The 23,588-nt window shown below is 32.4% G+C and overlaps 1 protein-coding gene across 2 annotated transcripts in view; it reads right to left on the bottom strand.

The window, feature by feature from the left end:
* The window catches only part of LOC127724371 (N-fatty-acyl-amino acid synthase/hydrolase PM20D1.2-like), a 35,901-nt gene extending 23,998 nt beyond the window's left edge, over nt 1–11,903 (bottom strand). For both annotated transcript variants that reach the window (XM_052231334.1, XM_052231328.1), the window contains exons 1-5: nt 11,557–11,903; nt 7,585–7,817; nt 6,408–6,494; nt 5,284–5,420; nt 3,025–3,144 (exon numbers count right to left, since the gene is read on the bottom strand). In XM_052231334.1, coding sequence (XP_052087294.1) covers nt 3,025–3,144; nt 5,284–5,420; nt 6,408–6,494; nt 7,585–7,817; nt 11,557–11,815 — 836 coding nt within the window. In that variant the 5' untranslated portion in view covers nt 11,816–11,903. The remainder of the gene's footprint in view (nt 1–3,024; nt 3,145–5,283; nt 5,421–6,407; nt 6,495–7,584; nt 7,818–11,556) is intronic.
* Nucleotides 11,904–23,588: the final 11,685 nt, after the last annotated feature.

Below are 23,588 nucleotides of genomic sequence, written 5' to 3'. Positions count from 1 at the left end.
TACACGGTTAGATTTGGAATATCAAAGAACCCCAATAATTCAATTTTAGATGAAATCAAACAAAGTTTAATTTTGGACCCTTTTGACCTCAATATGAACCAATTAGATAACCAGGTCCACAAATAAAAAATCTAAATACATGGTTAGATTCAGCATATCAAAGAACCCCATATATTCAATTTTTGTTGAAATCAAACAAAGTTTAATTTTGGACCCCAATTTGGACCAACTTGAAAACTGGGCCAAAAATCAAAAATCTAAATACATGTTTAGATTCAGCATATCAAAGAACCTCATATATTCAATTTTTGCTAAAATCAAACAAAGTTTAATTTTGGACCCTTTGGACATTAATGTAGACCAATTTGAAAACTGGACCCAAAATTAAAAATCTAAATACACTGTTAGATTCGGCATAACAAATAAATAAATGTGATCAAAGATTTTACAAATCTAATGCGCCATACTGTGCAATTAAAGATTACTTCTTGAAATTTTTCAATATTTGAAATTTGAAAAAAAAATAATATTTGAAGAATAATTCTTTTTAATTTCTGAAATCTGAAATGAGAAAAAATTGGCCCCCCACAATTTCTTTTTATCCCCCCCCCCCCTTTTTCCCCCAAAAAAATTCTTTCCCTCAAGATATGGTCATAATCTCAATTCAAATTTCCAATGGAGTTGGCAACCATAATTACCCATTTAAATTTACCATAGTGCTAACTTAATCTATTTTATAATAGAATTAATAAAAATATAGTGTCAAATCTTTCATATGGATTTTTTTGTAAAAAAAACAGATGAAAACATTTGCAGATATTTTTACTGGTCTTCCTTTATAAATATGCATTTCTTTAAACATAATTTAAAAGCAGAGTAAGGGAAGTAACCAAAACGTTGTATTTGGATTACCTCCCTTACACTGTTTTAGATTATCTTTATTGTTCATTAACCATTACTTTATACATAATTTAAAAGCAGTGTAAGGGAGATAATTTCAATGATGTATTTGATTTATCTCCCTTACACTGCTTTAAATTATGTTTTGTACTAAAGTATTTGTCCATTAACCAGGACAACCTTGTTTTTCCCCCTTTTTTGCCCCTAATTCCTAAACGGTTTGAGCCATAACCCCCCAAAGCAAATCCTAACCATCCCTTTGTGGTATGGAAACTTGTAGTATAATTTCAGAGAGATCCATACACCGTTCCACAGTTATTGTCTGGAAACTAGAAAATGCTCATTTTTGGCCCCTTTTTGGCCCCTAATTCCTTAACTGTTGGTACCATAACCCCCAAAATCAATCCCAACCTTCCTTTTGTGGTATTTAACCTTATGGTCAAATTTCAAAAAGATCCATTCACTTAAACTAAAGTTAGAGTGCGAAAACCAATATGTATTCGGACGACGACGCCGGACGACGACGACGACGACGACGACGACGATGACGACGACGTCAACGTCATACCAATATACGACCACAAAATTTTTTTGCGGTCGTATAAAAACCAAGAATTCAATTTATGATGAAATCAAACAAAGTTTGATTTTGAACCCTTTGGACCTCAATGTGGACCAATTTGATAATGGGGCCCAAAATTCAAAATCTAAGTACACGATTAATTTCAGCATATTAAAGACTCCCAAGAATTTCAGACTTTGAATTAGACCCTATTGGAATTGGTCAAGAAATAAGCAACTCATACAAAGTATAAGAAAAGTATCGTTTTTGGCCCCTTATTCCTAAACGGTTAGATCTATACACTTATACTCAAGTTATTGTCTGAAATCCAAATGTCTTCGGATGACGCAACATTGTCATTCCATTATACAGCCGCAAACTTTTGCGGTTGTGTAAAAATGTAACATAACTGAAATGTTCTGTCAAATATCCTGATGTCATTGTAAATCTAATTGTAGAAAACTTTTGGAAAAGTACATGTATTTCCATAATTTATTTTGGAAATCACATTTAATAATTATATTCTGTTATAGATGATGCATATTTTAAGGTGTTTCTTGTTGTATAACACCGAGGGGGGTCAGGATTGGGCAAATGAAAGACCGACTGTCATGTGGTCTTTCTTTGGGCAATTCGGACACCACTAGGAGTGTTATAGGACGTGAAAAACTTTAAAATATGTATTATCTGACTTATATTCAGGAATTGTATCCTATTTTGCCGATCACCATGATCACGTTGAAGTGAGATAACGTTTAAAATCACTGTCCAGTTACAGTATAAATGTTACAGAAATGAAATAAGAAGCAAATGAGTTGTTAAGATGTATGAAAAATACATGTCACTTTGTAAGTAATTTATCATATAAGCTATATAAAGGGGTGCTATGCTTTTTCTCTTGTTTCACAACATCTTTATCACTGAAGAGTAGATTATTCATAACAATTTTTTTAGAATATTTGTTTTCTCTCTTATGTCTAGTAAAACAATTTTTTCTTCAAAAATGAGAATCAGGATCAAATATTACAACCCCCTTTTAAAGAATGTGACTGTTCCCCTGCAAAAAATAGGAATATTTTGTTACTGTAAATTCAGAAATTATGGCGAGGTTTTTATTAATGCGAATATTGCGACTGGGTTAGTATCGCAATAATTAGAACTCGCATTCTGATATCTGATATATGCATCTGTATGCAGAATTTCCTTAAATCGCAATAATTAATCTCGCATTATTGTCCATTCTTCATAAATCGCAATAATAAATGCACGCAATAATTTCTGAATTTACAGTAATTTAAACGAGTAAATAGTATTGATTTTAGCCTAATAATCGGAGGAAAAGGGATTGTTTCTGCTTAAACTTTGTTGATTGTTTGACTTTGTAATAGTTGGATGTTGGTGCCTCAAGAAGTCTAGATCTGTTGTACTCTTGCTGTATTTTTGAAAACTCCTATATGTATTATGGGAAAATGTACTCATATCAATGATTAGGGATATTTCTCTTTTATCTGATGATAATATGTATATATATCTATAGTTAATACCATATCAAACCATCTTACTTGGAAACAGCTTTTGCCAAAATTCCAATGGCTGTTTGCTTTAGTGGCATAGAAGAATGGCCCGCTTCACCCTTCACATATAACTTCAAAGTCAAAAAACCTTTCTCTCCAATACCAATTCTGTAAATAGATATAATGTACCTAGACTATAGGTTTTTTTAATCCCACAAATGGTAAATTTAAATAGTCTAAATGCTTCTATTACATTCACTATCTTATGGTAAATCAAAATAGACAAGATGCTCCGATAATATTTGCTATTTTGGCAGACGATTTTGGCCATGTTGTCTAATTTGAAGATATTGTCTTGCTAATCATTTTTGCTATTTAAAGTGTATATCTATCTGTTATAGTTTTCAAGAAAATGGGCAAAAACACTGAAAATTGGTAAAAATCGTCTTGTAAGAGCAATAACTCCAATAAAGAGTCTTTTGAAGATTTCAGCCATTAGACTTATTTGTAGGGTTGCCTTGCTGATCAGTTTGGTTTTTTAAAGTTTCTATCTTTCTATCATAGTTTTTTAAGATATTAGACAAAATGCTAAAAAATATTAAAAATCTTCATTAAGGGTAAAATCTGATACAAGGAGTTATCTAATGATTGACTTTATTTGTAGATCCTAACATGCTGATCATTTGGCCATTTAAAGTTTCTCTTGATCTTGTTTTCAAGATAATAGGCAAAAATGAAAAAAAAAAAGCTAAAATTCGTCATTTAAGGGCTTTAACTCCTATATGAAGTTGTCTGACAATTATGATGTAAATGTACAGTAGGTAGAAGTCAACAATCTGATCATTTCTGCCACTGTCAGATTTTCTCTGTTTATAGCCGTTTTCAAGATAATAGAGAAAACTTGCACTTTACCCCTATGTTCTATTTTTAGCAATGTTGTTTGGCAGGCGGTGTCATCAGACATATTTTTTAAACTAGATACACCAATGATGATTTGGCCAAGTTAGGTAAAATTTGACCCTGTAGTTTGTAATAACTTCAGATTGGGAAGATAAAAATATTCTTGATCTCGTCAAATTGACAATGTCTGAAACCTTTGATTGTTTCATTTTCTCTGATTTTTCAGAAGATAATGTTGAGTGTTTCAATTTGAGATGATTAAGCGTGTTACTCTTTCCACCCAGTTTTCATTTATTCCATTCATGTTGTTTTGCATTTCACAATTTTTTATTTGATTTAAGTATTACAAAGCCATGGACAATGGCGTTGACATACCGGTATTTAGATGTATGTGTATGCAAAATTAAACCAAAAATGAAATAATGTAGTAAATCGAAAAAATTTTAGCCGGCCTACAACTGTTCAAAATACATGTATGCTAATTATGTTTACTTAAGATCTAGCCCCTAGCTGATTGACAAGTTGTTTTTAATCAATGTTATGTGTTCAAACATAACAATAGCAATCAATATACTGGACCATTGATCTGTTAAATTAATTACCACGATGATCATTTTAAAATTGAACAAAATTCATTAATGATTTCAATACACATTTATATCAAATCTATTAAAATTGAAAAAAGGTCCGGTTAACTAGTAAGCATTTCTTGTATTCGATGTTCAGTCCTTCTGACAGTTAATCGGTTAATTGTTGACAACACTATTTTATAGGGAATACTGTTTAGCCAATTATGTTGGTGGCAGTTCTACAAAATTTGCCAAATAAAAACTATGAATAATCTACACAGAACCATGCAGTGTATGCATTTTTAGTACTGTTTCCGATAATTATGGCACTACACATGTAAACTAATGAAAAACAATACAGTTGGAAGTTTTAATGATTAAACCTCTGATAATTAAGCCTATTATATTAAAGGGGCATTAGCTACGATTTAGATAAATATAAGATTCTTTTAGTTTCAAGTATTCAGTGGTCATCTCAATGGTTAATTAGATGACGTCTAGACTAAAATATACAAGAAATGCTGATACATATTATCGAGTCCATGCATTTTTAATTATTTCTTTGAGAATTTTTGTAATTTCGATATAAACATTTTAGTATGTTATAAATCAAATGTGAGAATTTGAGTCAAATCGGTGAACATGAATTTGACAGCTAATTATCAGTTGTCAGAATATGATTTCATTGTCCAAGTCTAGTGTTTCTATCCTTTCGATACCACTATGTTTTAGTACAAGATGCTCAGTAGTCAAAAACTTTTATGCTATGTATTTATTTGCTCTGTGAAACAGTCGGAACTGTAAATGAAATATTACAATAAACATAACCAAAACTTACAATGCTACAGTCTTTTTTATTCCTGGAATAAAACCATTTAAAACTGCCAGTCCTTCATCTAATAAAAATTCTACCTGCTTAAGTCCTCTGTATTGTAGTTCTTGACTGATTGCTCGAGCTCCATCAACACCAGTCACCTATCAAATATTATCATTAATCAATCTCAGATTCTTATCACAATATTACACCCATTTGTATGTAAGTTTCAGTATTGATAATGCTAGGCAAAGTTAAGTTGAATAAATCTTTTATAAAATATTTTGAAGTTTGTCTATGATGTAATTTGTGTACAGGAAATTATTTTAGTGAAGATTGTCAATTTTCTGCATAGTATTGCAATATTGCAATAGATAAGGTTCCTGTCAAGCACTTAAATATTGTTTAACATTATTATTTTTTTTCGGAAAATCGAAGAATCGATTAATCAGATTGTGTTTGTGTGATTTCCACAATCAAAACAATAACTAACCAAATACAAACGTATAGACTTGATGAATTATTAGTCTAAAAATGATAGTTTTAATATTATATGTTCAGTAACACAACTTTTAATAAGGTCAGGTCAAAGACACGGATCCAGGATTTAAGGTTAGAGGACATGTTCATGCTTTTTTTTTGCATGTTTTATGTCATAACTGATGGTTTTATTCTTTTTTATGGTGGCACCCACCTGAATCTTCTACTGGTCAAATCTGACATCTGATGTGAGAAGCTGTGAAATTGGATTTATCAAAAGTGGATTTATCAAGAGCACTAAGCATGGTGATACTGCTGCCAAAGTATTTAATTAAAATGAATTATTGGGCCTTAGCCGCCTTACTCTCTTTTCAGGGTAGCTTAAATTCTGGTAATGACATAGATAATTGTGCCTTACTCTGCATCAGAGATAACCTGGAAAAGGTATTATCACTTATGCCTAACTCAGCATTCTAAATCCTCACCCTGGTGAAAATTTCATTACTTATGCCTATCTCAGCATCCTTTATCCCCACCCTGGTGAAAGTACTATCATGTATGCCTACCTCAGCATCATGGAACCCAATTTGTTTTAATATCAGTCATTGTTTATTGATAATTTAACAACTGGCAGAGTATATGGTTCTACTTAACTGATCACGACTTACTTCTTCATCATGTCCAAATGCAATGTAAAATGATCTGTTTGGTTTGAATCCTTTGGATAGTAAGTATTCTAAAGCTTCTAATATACCCTTAAATATAAAAAAAATAAGTATTATACTCCTATAATCTCATCATACCTCAATCATTGTGTCATTTGAGCTAGGGTGATATATATAACACCTTGCAAGTACCTTCTAAAGATCATTTCTACATGTTTTGATATCCTTTCACTTCATCTGATCCAGAAAATGAAACTATAATCTAATTGCGACTTGGCTTCAATGTAAACATTGACCTCCACTGGAAGCCAATTATAATTTCAGATCAGCAGCAAAGTTACAACACTTAACCTTTACCTCATAACATAACAAACACATCTGCGGTTTTATTCATTTTAGTATCAACATGATCAACGGGATAGATGTGATCAACATAGCTTTAAAAATTTTAATTATTCAGTGAGATGATGTCATCTATATAGTGGAACTCAAAGTTAAAGGATTATGCTAACTTCTTTTCATTTTCCTGAGAAGTTCATGTATAAAGTCTACCCCATATGAATAACAGAACAAGAAGAGGAGACCAATTGATTTCCTAAGGAATGCTTACTGTCTAAATAAAAACATGTCATCCAAATGAAAAATTACTTTGGAATGTCTACTCCAAAACTTTGTGGACATAAATGACCATACAAAGAGCAACAGTACTATCACATCTTCAATGCAGGGCCCTATAAAAATCACTGATAAAGCCTGAAACTGCATGAAATATTTGTATCAGTACAAATTTTGAAAGAAAAAATGTACTATTTCTTTAATTTTAGAGACAAATAAAAAGAAGTTTTGATTATTGAATCAATAAGACAGTTCAACATACATGTATCTTCTTCTATAAAAATAAACAGGTGTCTATAAAATATATCAACCTCTAAATCACTCCAAGTCTAAATAAGTTGTAAATAAACAACAAGGGACTATCAAAGATGAATACCAAATCCCTAAAAGACATACAAATATAACTGCAGACAACCAACTTGAGGTAAGCTCATGGATTTGTAGCAGCATTAAACAAGATATTCTGATCACTTGTAAACATATTTCAGTTATGAAAGAATTACAGTATTTGTAATATGAGACATTACTGCAAGAATCTCTGAAATTTACCTTTAATCATGCTTACCATAATTCCTTGCTTAAAATCAATAGCTCCTCTTGCATATATAAATTCATCCTTAATTTGTGCTTCAAAGGGAGGTAATTCCCATTCTTCAGCAATAGCTGGCACAACATCTAAATGTGCTGTTAATAAGTATGGAGTTAAACTTGTGTTTGATCCAGATATTGTATACAGTCTGCTGTAGTTTGCTATAATGTCTAACTTCACTAATGGAGATGAATGAACAACTGGAAAACCTGAAAAAAATAATGAAGTCATATAAATATCATTTTTGTTAATTTTAAGAAAAAATTTTCATTTCAAATCTGACAAAAATTAATTGTCTATATGAGACTATAATCACTATCGCACACACAAACTCTAGGTCATGAAAGCAATCCCAAGTTCGAGGTCAGTAGCTTTTCATATTTTTTTTTACTTTTTACATTTTGTTCAATATATTCAGGAAATCCTGAAATTCTGAGAAAAAAAAAGACAAGGTTATTGGCCTGTATATTTAGCCCTGAATAATAAGTCTAACAAACATAATGTTAGAATATATCTTTTTTATCAACCCATGTGCTTTATGTTCCAAGTCCTGAAATTCAATAACAGTTGACCTGTTTCATTGAATTTTGGTGGAAAATCAAAATATGCGCTATTTGTATGATTTGTGACATCCTGAAAAGACCGCATCTGAAAATATGAAAAATTTTCAACAAAAAAAGCTATTTCCTATCAAGTCATTGTTTAAGCTGATTCATTGTGACATTGGGTCTATAAATCTTAATTTTAAATTCTAGCTGGAAATAGGGGTTATATTAGGGCCTTATTGAACCTACTGGATCCTTTAGATACCAGTACAATCGATTTAAACACAATGATCCTTGAAAAGCTTATTTTTACAGGTTAAATCAATTTTACACTGTAGTAAGATTGTTTTTATCAGTACTTACATTGATTAATTATCAGTACTTACATTGATTAAATGTTTTAAATTAAAACATAACTTGTTTATATGTTTGACTTTTTCTTTTTAAGCCGTGACATTGTCAGTTAAACTTATACTTAAAGTTTGAATGTCCTTTTGACTCTCTTTTAAAATGTATTGCTATGCAGTTGTGAAAACTTATGGTCCTATATATTGTACAGTTGAAACAATCATATGTACTTAAATTTTGCATTGCAGTTTGGGTGAGCATGATTTATTTATTAGTTGTAATTGTCTTTCAACTAGCTTTCTTAGATTGTTTCTTTGGTTATTTAGTCTTTTGTTTTTTTGTGCTTCCTGCTTATCTGTTGAGTCAAGCCATTTCAAACTGATTTTTACAGTCTGTTCTAATATTGTGCTGTTACACCACTGTCCCAGGTTGGAAGAGTGTTCACCTTTCACAGACATCTTAAACCCCAGACACATTCTATAGTGCATGTCCCAACCAAAGAGTCTGTCTTTGATTGCGGTCTGTCAATTTTGTTTGTGTTTCTTGTTTTGTCATAAATCCGGCTGTTTGTTTTTTCTTGTTTGATTTGTTTCACATTTTGTCAATTCAGGCTTATATACCAGAATATACATTATGGGTATTTGTATCGTTGGCAATCATACCACAATTCCTTTTTTTTTAATATAAAGAATGTCAAGCACATGAAGTAATGGCAATGTTAGCTCACACAGGCTAATAGTCTACTAGCCAATTCCTGAAATTGACCCTGTAATTAGAGATCTATTTTTAGTTGTCTCCCTTGGGAGGGACTTAAATTTTCATTGACAATGAAGAGCTAGCAGAAATAGCAAATTTATCTGTGTTTAATGTGTGTAACCTTAACTTGTTTAAGTTTTAAAATGATTTTTAATTAATCTTATGTTTTGTTAAACTAAAAACTTTTGATACCAGTAGTTATCAAGTTTTCACTAAATCTGGTTAAAATGCCTATATCATTATCAACTTATCATCCTTTTCATGGGCAGCAGCCCATTTATTCCACTATAGAACCAGTCTACAATAGATGTATTAACAATAGTATGCAAATTTGTCCATCGCTTAAAATCACACAAATTTGACATCACAACTGAAAAAATAAGACGTCATAATTAAAAAGTGATTGTTGCTGGACAAGTAACTTGGAGACAGATCTAAGGTCATTCTGAGACGACAACATTCAGCTAAATACCAAAAGTGTAAATATGTTCACTGACAATTGGAAACAATTTGTGTTAAAAGTGTGTATTAACAGAATCAAACAGGTATAAATTGGCAAATGGACTATTAGCATGATTAGGCCAGGTGATTTAATGTTATCCAAAAATTTAAACTATCAAAAAAGTATGAAGAAGATTTGGCTTCAACAAGGATTTGTATAGTTACTATACCTACCCTTGGTTTCAACCTATTTACTTAATGCCAATTAAACTTGAATCAATAATCCTTCTAATGTTTAGTAGTATCCCTGACTGTTAATTTGGATATGACCATAGTTGCCAACCACTAGCGATGATCATGAGAAAACTTTAAACAATAAATTTTTTAATTTATTTTTAAAGATGTAATGAATGATAAAATCCAACCCCAAAAATAATTATAAATAGAAAGATCATTTATACATTTTTAGAATTATTTATATATATATATTATATCAAATATTATTGGATGCCGAATTGACTTTAAATAGGTGCTGATTTGACTAGATGCCGATTTCACCAGGTGCCGATTTGACTTTTTCTATGGGTGCCGATTTGACCAGGTGCTGGTTTGACTTGTACCCATTCGAACCATCAATCTCTGGATCTAAAGGCAGTGCCATTACTGAATGAGCCAAAGACGATCTTTCCTGACTCAACCAGTTAGACTACCGTAATATCTCCAGGTATACAACATCCCTTCAGAAATTCGGAGTCAAGAGCGTTTTTTCTGATTTGAACCCCAACCCAGCAACCTTACATGAAAACCTCTTTTAACTCCAGACCCTTGAAGAGACCAAAGAAGTTGAAGATGACTACTCAACTGCTAATTACGGGTGCAGGTCGTTTCGTAACCTGGTCGTTTCGTACCTAGTCGATTCGTAGCTAACTAGGTTGTTTTGTAACTGAGACGTTTCGTAACCTTATAACAATATACATGTATCATGATATGAGTTGTTTGTTATGGAAGAAATGTTGAATAAATATTTTGATTAAAAATATAAAAAGACTTATTGATATATATAACATTAACAAAGGACAACATAATGATGAATCGCAAAGAAAGAAAAAAAAATGAATAAGTTAATGTTCTAAAGGAAGACGATTTACAAAAAAAAAAAAAAAACTTGAACTGTGCCAACGCCGGTCCCAAGCCGGGTGAAAAAGGAGGACGGTTATGCAATTGAATGTCAAAGTGAAAAAAATGTAGATAATAATTATTTTTTTCAGGTCGTGTGCCATTTTTGATCCTCTACTTAATCACTTGACACCTTATTACTTATAATCACTTGTCAATAGCTGTCATAAAACCATTAAGGTTCAACACCAGGCATAATCACCAATTAGCCAAGAATTAAATAATTTAAAACAGTTATTATTTGATGCATACTTTGATCATTTTTCAATAAAGTATATATCAAGTTTGCAGAACTGTGTCTGTGATAAATAAATTACTTTTAGTTTATTTAAATTATTTCCTGTATTATATGAAAAAAACACAAGAAATTTATTCTGGCTTCAATATATAGACATTTCTAAGAGATCTACACTTCCAGAGACAAAACTAGTGAATTAATTTATATATATTGTCTTTAACTGTTTAATTAAGACAAAACTAATAGAGACACACTTTAAAACCATATACATTTGTATAATTACACCAGGTATGAAACGTCTCAGTTACAAATCAACCTAGTTACGAAACGACTAGCATTCCTATAATTATACGAAAGGATGATGCATTGATTACAACTTCATAATTCTGTAGCACACTATAACCTAATAGTAATCAGTAATACATGTAATAGATTCATTCTTACTTTTCTGTAAGTGTGAGCCTAGGAGAAGAAGTTGGTCTCTGTTATATTCTCCTCGTTTAAAGGATATTGTGTCAATCTGTAATGCTTTTTGAAACCTTTTCAGTATCTGGTCAGTTAGCTTGATAAAATCGGAATCAGCTGTTTTACATGCTATGACAACATCTTTTCTGGGGACCAAAGTGAGAGTTCTAACTACAACTATCACTAAAAGGGACGAACAAATTGCTACCAGTGTAATGCATAACTGTTTGCACGACATTCTGTTCACGTTTCGGCAAAACTAACAAATTTAATGTACACAATGTAGAGTATCGAAATCTGAAGAGTTTGCCGATTGGTTCCCCTTCTGTCACATGAACGAAAAGGGCCGAAATATCGCAGCCTCAATATTGTGTTGAAATACAGATTGTTCTCCCATGTGGTATCAATTAAGGAATAATTAAAGTACACCAAAATTAAGTCACATACACAACGTCTTCTAACGTACTTTATTTACAATGAATATATATTTTTATCTTTTTTGTAAGTTATCATATTGTCTATTTCGAAGAGTTGACACAATTCAATTAATTACTTTACTTTCAAAAGAATACATTTCATTCGTTGCGTCATTTTTATTATTATTAAAGATCGTTGCTCTACGTTGTTACTTATGAAATCTATTTTAGTTACATTTTAAATGATTCTTTGAGGTCGAAATCGTGGATGACTTCAGGATATTAGAAATAGCTCCAATAAGATTGTTCATTCACAAAACCTTTTTTCAATATAACTACAATTTCATGAAACAAAATTTACAGAACAGAAGACAACCAGAGTAAAAGATTATTTTTTTTTAATTGCAGAAAAATGTCACTCATAATATTAAGTTTTTAAGAGCTTTTCTAAATGTACTCATTAGATTAAGCTAAAAATAATGTTAGCTATCTTTTTTTTGCTGATTTTGTTTGTTTTTTCTGCAAATTGATAGTTCTAGCCGCTCTGATCATGAGTATGCAATATTTTCGTGGAAATGATTTCACACTTTATTCTATTTTTCTATTTAGTAATACATTAGGTGTTTGATACCTGAGTTTCGTACATACCGTACTCTTGTGTTTCTGAGAGACAATTTGTAAAACGATATTTAAGACAATTTGTTAAACGATATTGAAGTTTTCACATCTATGGTATAATCTAGTTAAGTGGTTCAAGTGTGAATATCGTTCACTCTATAGTAGTTTGCAAATGAGCTATATATGGTCTCTTTCCGCGTTCGACAGTTAATACAATGGAGGCTCATGTTTCTACAGTGTAGAAATGGAAACTTACAATAATTCTGGGGGCTGCAAATGCGTGCAGCAATGGCATATTTTTTTCCGATTGTGGCATTTTGCTTAGCATGGATTCCGTGACACGTGAAGCACGTAAAGCAGGAGACGCTTACCCTTTCGACGCATCCGGTCTCGCTCCCTTTCGAGTTCGTGAAATTCCGTCAATTTGTATGGTTTTCACGACCTTGATTTGTATATTCTTAATGGACTTATGAGATTTGAACATTGGTAAACTACTGTTGTATCTAATATAACAAACTATATTCGTTTGGTTTTATTTAAACTTAACACACCTACCAGGTTTAAGGTTCTACGCTTCTGTGGTAAACTTTTGAAATAACAAAAAAGTTTAATTACCTAAGGGTTGATACCAAGAAGCAATACTTAAAAAACGACAAGTCGAAGAAAGACAAATAATTGAGTCCACAAAATGCTACGCAGAAAGTTAAAGGTTTAGCAACATGAACTCCCACCTAAAGCCGGGTTGAACTCTGGGCCCCATACCGTGATTTTAGCCTAACGTACACGTTCTTGTATAGACTCGGATGACTAGAATATTTAAACTTTATCATTGTTCAAGATCGTATGTTGGCATCTCAGGGTAGTTTTATTTTTATTGTAGGTTGTTTTTCTATTATGTGTCGCATGGCCTCGAATAACATTACGTAGACCGGTCTCTCTACCTAAAATAAAAAGAGCTGTGAGATATACGTCAATGAGACAGCAATCAGCCGAGAAAACAACAACAGATATATATTGAGGTCAGTAAACGTTCTTCTACAATAGACGTGCAGGTGTCATTACAGTATGTCAATCACTGAATCGTCGGGCTGAGTATGATAGAAAAGTTGTAACAGAGACTATCAAAGATCTTCCATCAAACATACTTCTATATAAACGACAAAAACGCCAAGAAACATAAAAAGATAACCACCAACTATGCCATCAATCCCGAGCATGCAAAAAAACACACAGCGGGGCAAAGGCGCACGCTATGTACAATAAAACAATCTTTTTAGACCAGATCCCCATCCTAATCTCGATCAGCAGAACAACAAAGGGTACATAAAAGTACGTAAAATATAAATCAATACAGGAAAGCACTTATTTTTACTATAACGGTATAATATACAATAAAACACAAGAATTAGTAACATAATAATAAACAACAATACCGTATAAAAGAAAGATCGTTGTTACTAAAAACAAGCACAAAGCGTACCACGCCTTTCTACACACTCTTATATTAGTGACTCTACTTCAGAACATATTTGATATGATAATGCTACCGGTTTAATAGTATTGAAAGACAGGATCCTGTGCAATGCCACACCCCTTTCCTCTAGTGAAAATCAAACAAAGTTGCCAAGGAACCCTAATGAGGAAAAGAGAAAAAATAAAATGTTAACACAGAGATATGTCTCGCCTTTTTGTACTTTTGATAAGGCAAATGTTGAAATTAAAATAGCAATACTTTAACATGTATGTTATGCAAATATTCAAAGTCAATGAACCATGACTGAAGATACATGGCAAAACAATCTCCATGGAAATGAGATGTGCCAATGCTAATAAAACTACATACCAAATACCATAGACTAATCATAAGTCGTTCCCTTTCAACAAACCTAAACACAAACATTGACTTGTAAACTATGTAAAAATTTCAAAGTCAATGAACTCTGATGAGGGGAGGGGGCTATATAATCTCCATGGAAACGAGACTTGCAGATGCCAATAAATTTGCATACCAAATATCATTGACTTAACATTAGCGGTTCATCTTAAACTGATCTAATCACAAACTAATACATGTAAACTAAGCAAAAGTTTCAAAGTCAATAGACCATGACTTCGGAGCCAAATAATCTCCATGGAAATGAGATATGCCAATGCTTATACAACTGCATACCAAATATCATTGACTTACCACTAGTGGTTCCCCATAAACTGACCTAATCACAAACTAATACACGTAAACTAAGCAAAAGTTTCAAAGTCAATAGACCATGACTGAAGGGGCAGGGCCAAATAATCTCCATAGAAATGAGATGTGCCAGTGCTAATGCAATTGCATACCAAATATCATTGACCAACCACTAGTGGTTCACCTTAAACTAGACCTAATCACAAACTAATACATTGTTGACGCCGCCGCCGACGCCGGAAACAGCATACCTATATCTCGCTTTTTGACTCCGTCAAGGCGAGACAAAAACAACCAAGCCTAGTCTCAAACTATGAACTAGAAAATTGATACAAGCTAGACTCTTACTAAACAGCACCACAATAATCTACTTTAACAAGACCATTATGTCACGCACCTGACAATTCCTCAACTCACAAGCTCAACAAGCAGCATTAACGTAAAAATTCGGATGCGTGTGAAATACTTCTTTCCATAAACATTTCTGCAGTTAGAACCACATCACAAAATTGAGCAAAACTAAACTAGATATTTATGTCATTAAATTATTTTATTATTCTTATTACTCATTGTATCCTATTTATTCTAATTTCACCTTAAGTCCTTTGTTAATTTATGTTGATTATTGTCATTTGCTTAGTTTCTTCTGTTACCTATTCTAACATCGGACTCGCAGGTTTTTTCAAAAGTGATGATTTTCTAAATATTGTTTAACATTTCACAGTGGTATCATACTTTAACTTTGTTTAAACCTGTTTATTTACTTTTGACCTTAATTATTTATCCCTTATAATTTTTATTAACTATGTATTTGCATTCAGGTATCACAGATCAAATTTATTCGTTCATTGTGTGTTAATTTATGTTTATTGATTGAGTTAAGCCTTCCAGTTGATATTTTAAAGTGTGTCTTTCTATGTTGTGATGTTATACTATTGTTTCAAAAAAGGGAGAAGGTTTGGTACCATTTAAACGTTTAATCCCGCTGCAAATGTTTGCACCTGTCCTAAGTCAGGAATCTGATGTACAGTAGTTGTCGTCTGTTTTTGTAGTTCATACGTGTTTCTCGTTTCTCGTTTTTATATAGATTAAACCGTTGGTTTTCCCGTTTGAATGGTTTTACACTAGTAATTTTTTGGGGCCCTTTATAGCTTGCTGTTCGGTGTGAGCAAATGCTCCGTGTTGAAGGCCGTACCTTGATCTATAATGGTTTACTTTTATAAATTGTTACTTGGATGGAGAGTTGTCTCATTGACAATCATACCGCATCTTCCTATATCTATGTACCAAAGAAAAAGGGCATTAAGGCTCGTCTAACCCAAAAAAAACTAATCCAGTAGTTTTGAGAACTAATTCATATTTGCTCACAAATTGGCCCGAAACGAATAAAATCAAGAAATATAAATCAATTTGACAAGATTTGACAAAGTTATGACGTAGTAATATGCGTATATTTCAATAAAAATGGAGAAAAAGGCCAATTTAATGCAGTTTTCAATCCACAGGTCGCTCCAAAATAACAAAAACAAATGTTTTAGAGAAGCTTTCTCGGTATAGCCATTAACATTATTCCACCTATTTTGGTGCGCCCATACTTTTTCAATCCAAAATAAACTATAGATTGATACAAAACAAGCAAAACAAGCAAAATTTCGTCAAGGCTTATTGCTATGGTAACTCATCAAATGGGAAGTTTGTTTATCTAGCCTGAACACCTATTACCTAAGTCATGTTATATTTTGCTCTAAGTTTGGATTGGGTTGGGACCTTACTGTTTTACTCTTTCTAGCTCAATATACAAAAGAGGTAGCAACGGCTCACAAACTAATTTTGCATGTCAACGTTTTGTGGTTCTTTAGACAATTTTTTAAAGTAATAGTAATAGTATAGTAATCATTTTTTTTTATACGACCAGATGTAGAGACAATTTTGTTTGAAATAGATTACCGACAACAAACGCTAAGTTACGATAAAACTCACAAGAGTCCATCCCGTTTGTTTTGTTGATGCAGTTAAGCATATTCCTGTGTTTGAGGTACACACCCCTTGCTATAACATGTTATAAGGGTTTTGTTTATGAGGCATCATTGTCTCCTATATAGTAAACATGTGAAATCGTAGACTACTTCATAAATTCTCATTTTTCACTTGGCGTTTTATCAGACCACAATAAATACAAGTAATGTTCACGTCTATTTGACCTTTTATAATGAGTAAAACCCATACCGTTTGTAAGCTGCAAAAGACCCTGGGATAATACCAAACGGGAAGATTTTGTTTTTTATCACAGTCTATTTTCCATCTTCACATGTAGTTCAATGATTTATCTTACAAATCTTCTATGTTTATCTATAATTATCAAGAAATCGACCGTGCTGTTAGGTATGATCATTTTGTAATATAGTTGAGCAAAACAATGTCAATTTATTTATTTAGAAAAATCGGAACTTTCTGAAATTGTTTTCCCATATATAGCTTCCTAATTACTACCGTTTCCTTTCCATTATAAATCCTCTAAGCCAGTTGAATTTATTTCGAGATCTAGTGTAGGAACAATGTGAAAATCAAACAAGCTATAGCACTGGAGTTTGATTGCAATATATTTTCAGCAAAACCTTGTAATTTATAGTTGATTGTAATTAGTGGAGAACTAGGACGTAATTTAAATATTTCGTTTGACAAAGCTGGAGATGGAACCAATGTGCACTAGAGTAGTCCATTCTACATGTATCTTGGAATACGACAATGTGATTCGTAACTTAACAAAATATTAGTAAAATGTAATAATGACCATGATGAACTAGATGTTACTTAATATTTATACAAATGAGACATATCAACATATTCTGTAGTAAACTATGAGCCGGAGTACATAAAAGTATATTTGTTTGTCCCACAGTATTGGCAATGTTTGCTGTTTATAAAGCCGCCTAAAATATTTCAATTATATATTTCTCAATCGCCACATCATTTAGTAGAGAAACAATCGTGTTAAAAACTGTAAAATACAGTTTCTCACTAGGTATAAATGCCTAATGTCAATATGAAGACAATAAACTTAACTGAGCCTCTTTCAGATCAGAAGCAATGCTGAAGATTGACAGTTCATCATCTGAAAATCTGTAAGTTAGTTGCATACCTTCAGTGTATGTAAACACATCAGTTTGATTGCAAGTTATGGAACAAATGATATCTACTGATATCCAGGTTTTAATTCATAGTTTAGGCAAATAAAGTGTATCCAAATGTGTTAATAAAGTGAGGTGCAATCTAAAATGCATGTACACATATTTAAAAAAAAGTTTGAAGGCTTTTGGTTGAAAACTGAAAAAGAAATTGAACATATTAAGGTTAGGTGCACACTAAATAAGTACCATTCAATAACAGTACTGAAAATTAAACTGACTTTGTACTATCTGCAATATGTCTCCAAGTGTTTATATAAGGTTTGATGTGCATCTGCAATGCATATAAACACATTCTATAACTGTTTAAGGCTATGGGTTAAAAACTGTGGGTATAGATTATAATAACAATAGGCATGCCTAGCTGTGCTTGTAACGCTCTCCTGGTCAAAAAGTCGCCAGTTTTCTAATAAGGACTTTTATATGCACATACTATAGTTATTCTTTGTGTTGCTGATCATTTTTGCAATTTACGTGTTTAACCTAGCTCCTCTAGTATTTTTTTAGATAACAGCCAAAACTACAAAAAACAGTAACTAGAGACTCTAAAGGTCCTGTGTCTCTCACCTGGGTTTATGTGTATTTTCAACAATGGCTACTCTCTAACATCTAAACTAGAATATAATTCAGGACTAATTTCTCATTTTTGTTGATCGTGGCTTGCTGATCATTTTCACTTTTTACAGTTTCCCTATATCATCTAAATTTTTTGCCTAAAATAAAATAATGGTAAAAATCGCCATTTAATGGCAATAACTCTTGTAAGGAGTCAATTGACAATTTCGGCTATGTTGACCTATTTGTAGATCTTGCCTTGCGGAACATTTTAACTGACACACCTTCAATATATGCACAAACAGCCAGCAAAGTGAAAAATTCCTAGCTATACCTAGCATTCAAACTGTAGGAGGAGTTATCTTGAATAACTATATACCCATAATGGGACAGACTGACTGACTGACGGACGGAAAGACGGAAAGACGGACAGGGGCAAAACAATATGCCCCCAACTTTCAGTTGCAGGGGCAAAAAATAGGCAATAACATAAAAGAAACTGTTGACACAGAGATATGTCGACTATCGGCATAAAATTCATAAAAAGACAATCTAATGGACAGCAACATTGCTTATTAATTCAGTCATTGGACCATGATCTAGTGGGCAGGGCCTGAAAATGGTCGACAAACTGAGATGTACAGACAGTAATGTAACTTTGTAGAAAATATTGTTGTTTATTATAAGTAGTTCCTATCAATATAACTTAAGCATAAAAACTTTACATTGAAAATTGCTAATTAATTCAAAGTCACTGTACCATGCCCTAGGGGGCAGGGCCTCAAAATAGTCATCAAACTGATATATACTGATAGTAATGCAACTTAATAAAAAATATCAGTGACCTATCACAAGTAGTTCTTATCAAACTGACTTAAGCAGAAAAACTTAACATTGAAAATTGCTAATTAATTCAAAGTCACTGGACCATGACCTACGGGACAGGGCCTCAAAATAGTCATCAAACTGATATGAACTGAAAATAATGCAGCTTCATACAAAATATCATTGATCTATCACAAGTAGATCCTATCAAACTAACTTAAGCAAAAAACTTAACATTGAAAATTGCTAATTAATTCAAAGTCAATGGACCATGACCTAGGGGGTAGGGCCTCAAAATAGTCATCAAACTGATATGAACTGATAGTAATGCAGCTTCATACAAAATATCATTGATCTATCACAAGTAGATCCTATCAAACTAACTTAAGCAAAAAACTTAACATTGAAAATTGCTAATTAATTCAGTCGCTGGACAATGTCCTAGGGGGCAGGGCCTCAAAATAGTCTTCAAACTGATAGGAATGCGACTTCATACAAAATATCATTGATCTATCACAAGTAGATCCTATCAAACTGAATTAAGCAGAAAACTTAACAATTGTTGACGCCATCCCTGGAAAAGCAATCCCTATCTTTCGCTTTCCGTGACGAAATTCTGCAACTTTTGTCGCAGGCGAGACAAAATGATTAAAAAGTCGTCTTTAAAGGGCAATAACTCTTATAAAGAGTCAACTGAAATTTCAGCCATGTGACTTACTTGTAGATATTATTTGCTAATCAAAGTTTCCGTCTAATTATTATACTTTTCAAGATATCAGGCAAAAATGCAAAAAATTGGTAAAAATAATCACTGAAGGGCAATAACTTCAATAAGCATCAACTGTTGTTTCAGCAAGTTTACTTATTTGTAGATCTTTTTTTTTTTTTTTCATTTTCATTTTTGCTATTTAACGTTTCTCTCTAACTATTATGCTTTTCAAGATAGGCAAAACTGAAAAAAAGGTAAAATCAGGCCATTTAAGGGCAATAACTCCAACAGTTTTGATATTTATAGACACCAATAAGTTCTCATTTTTTGGCACATTTCTGCCCCTGTCAGATTTTCTTTATCTATAGCAGTTTTCAAAATAACAGACAAAACTTTCATTTTACCTCTTTGTTCTATTGTTAGCCATTTCATCCAGGCGAGATCATTGAACACATTTTTGAAATTATATACCCCAATTATAATTTTGGACAAGTTTGCTTACAATTGGCTTAGTAGTTTCTGAGGAGATTTTTGTAGGCATTAAGGGAAGACAATGGACAGAAAGTGATGAGAAAAGCTAAAAAACAACATTTCAGGAGCAATAACTCCTAAATGGGTGGTTACAAATATCAGAGTAGATAGATCATGTCATGCTGATTGTTATTGCAGTTTACACTTTTAACTTAGCTCCAATAGTTTTCAACAGCAAAGAAATACAAAAAATAAATGTGGATAGTGTCCACATGTGGACACAGATGATGCCCCTGCTTGCATAGCATATAGTTATAAAGGGACATAACTGAAGAACGATAAAAGTGACACTACCCAAATTTGAACTTGATCTGAGTTTTGTGGTAATAAGCATTGTGTGTATATCTTATAACATTTGGTTGAGGCTAACTTAAGTAGAGAACAGAAACTAAAATTTCAGCAATTTTTCTTATTGTAAACACGCATAACTCTAGAACGGTTGTGTATAAGTTTTATAACATTTGGTTTAGACAAACTAAAGTTAGAGAACGGAAACGAAAAATTCAGCAATTTTTATGTTTATAAAGGAACATAACTCAAGAATGGCAAAAGTGTTCTCACCAAATTTCGTACTTAATCTGTATTATGTAGTAATAAGCATTGTGTATAAGTTTCAGAACATTTGGTTGAGGCAAACTAAAGTTAGAAAACTGAAACAGAAAATTTGTACATGATCTTAGTTTTATGGTAATGAATATTGTGCATAGGTTTCATAATGTTTGGTTGGGGCAAAGTTAAGTTACAGAATGGAAACTAAAAATTTTGCAATCTTTCGATTTATAAAGGGGCATAACTCAATAATGGTTAAAGTGACACTACCCAAATTCAACTTGATCTGTGTTTTATCAGTGGAAGTCAAAATTAAACATTTCATTGTATAAAGCATTGATTGATTCAACTATAATCATGGACAAAGGTAGATAACTCCAATTTTAAAAATTACTTGATATTTAGAAGGAAATAAAAATTTTGCAATTTTTCCATTTTTAAAGGGGCATCACTCTAGAACATTTAAAGTGACGCCACCAAAATTCAAACTTGATCTGTGTTTTGTGGTAATTAGCATTGTGTATAAGTTTCATAACATTTGGTTGAGGCAAATTTAAGCTAGAGAACGGAAACTAAACATTTTGCATTTTTCCCATTTATAAAGGGGCGTAACTCTAGAACGGTTAAAGTGACGCCACCAAAATTCAAACTTGATCTGTGTTTTGTGGTAATTAGCATTGTGTATAAGTTTCATAACATTTGGTTGAGGCAAACTCAAGTTAAAGAACGGAAACTAAACATATTGCAATTTTTCCATTTATAAAGGGGCATAACTCTAGAACGGTTAAAATGACGCCACCAAAATTCAAACAATATCTGTGTTTTGTAGTAATAAGCATTGTGTATAAGTTTCATAACATTTGGTTGAGGCAAACTGAAGTTAGAGAACGGAAACCAATTTTGGGATGTACGTACAGACGGACAAGGGTAAAACTTAATGCCCCCCCCCTGCTACGGTGGGGGCATAAAAAAGTTGGAAAAATGTATATTTCAGAGGCAATAACTCCAAAAACAGGTCAACAGTGTTATCTGCAATTTTCAGGGTAGATAGATCTATCTTGTTGTGCTGAACCTTTTTGTAATTTACACTTTTAACCTAGCTCCTAAAATTTCATAACAGCAAACAACTGCAAAAAATTAGAGAAAAAAAAATATTTCAGGGGCAATAACTCCAAAACAAGGAGATAGATTTTTCTTCAATTTTCAAGGTGAATACATCTTATTATACTGATCATTTTTGAACTTGCACTTTTATCCTAGCTCAAATAGTTTTTGAAACAACAAGGGAATGTCAATAAAGTTGAAAATCAACATTTCAGGGGCAATAACTTCATAACAGGAGGACAGATTATTCCATTATTTTCAGGGAAGATACAACTTGTTGTGCTGACCATTTTTACCTTGTCAGATTTTCTCTAATTGCTGTAGTTTTAGAGATACGAGCCAAAACTGTAGTTTGACTGCTATGTTCTATTTTTAGACATTGAGGCCCTGTTGGTTGATCAACTTGGACGAAAATCACAAACTTTAATGTTGAAATCCTATAAATGAGGCAGACAAACTTTGGTTTCAATCCGTTGAGCAGTTTCAGAGAAGAAGATTTCTAAAGAAATGATTACAGACAACGGATGACAGACGGACGATAAATATGAAAAACATTCCTTGGCAGGATATACTGTATGAATTGGACAAGTAATTCTAGTTGTCTGCATACCAATTTGGATACTGGTAAGCAAACTACAGTCAAATCTCCTTACGAGACCACCAATATTAAGCAAAAACCTGTGTCATAAGACCATTTGTTTTAGGTCCCTTTGTAGTGCATTTCATACAGATTGAACCTGTATTAAAAGACCACCTGTCTAATGAGACCTTTTTTGCTCTCCCTTTAGTGGTCTCTTAAAACAGGTTTTACTGTATTTGAAAAAGGGAAAATTAAGTAGTACTTGCAAGAAAAAAGTTATCTCAAGAATAAATACACCATAAATGTAAAGAAAAAGTATATACCATTATATCTCATTCCGAAGGTTACAATCTAGTTAGGGAGCTACCATTTGATTTTTATGGGGCGGCTAGGATGAAAATTTTGTCCTGCATTTTTTTTCAGCTGTAACCTCTGTCCTGCCTTTATATTTTTCACTCTATTCGGTCCTGCCTTTTTTTTTATTAGTTTATCCTGACTTTTTTTACATAAATTGTCATCCTGCCTTTTTTTTATACTCAAAACTCCTGTCCTGCCTTTTTTTTTAAAAATTTCATCCTAGCCCCCCCATAAAAATCAAATGGTAGCTCCCTTAATCTATATAAATAAAAGGGTGTAAGGTATCTGTGTGCTGTATGTAAAGAAAAACATTCTACATATTATAAGGCATAATAAATCAAACATAACTTGAGGTCATTTTGTTGAATTGTGGTAAAAAAAATAACACCATTTATAA

Source organism: Mytilus californianus, unplaced genomic scaffold (genome assembly GCF_021869535.1).
Source record: "Mytilus californianus isolate M0D057914Y unplaced genomic scaffold, xbMytCali1.0.p SCAF_1, whole genome shotgun sequence".
Taxonomy (NCBI): Eukaryota; Metazoa; Mollusca; class Bivalvia; order Mytilida; family Mytilidae; genus Mytilus; species Mytilus californianus.
The sequence above is the reverse complement of the archived record's forward strand: the minus strand, read 5'-3'. Positions and strand labels throughout refer to the sequence as shown.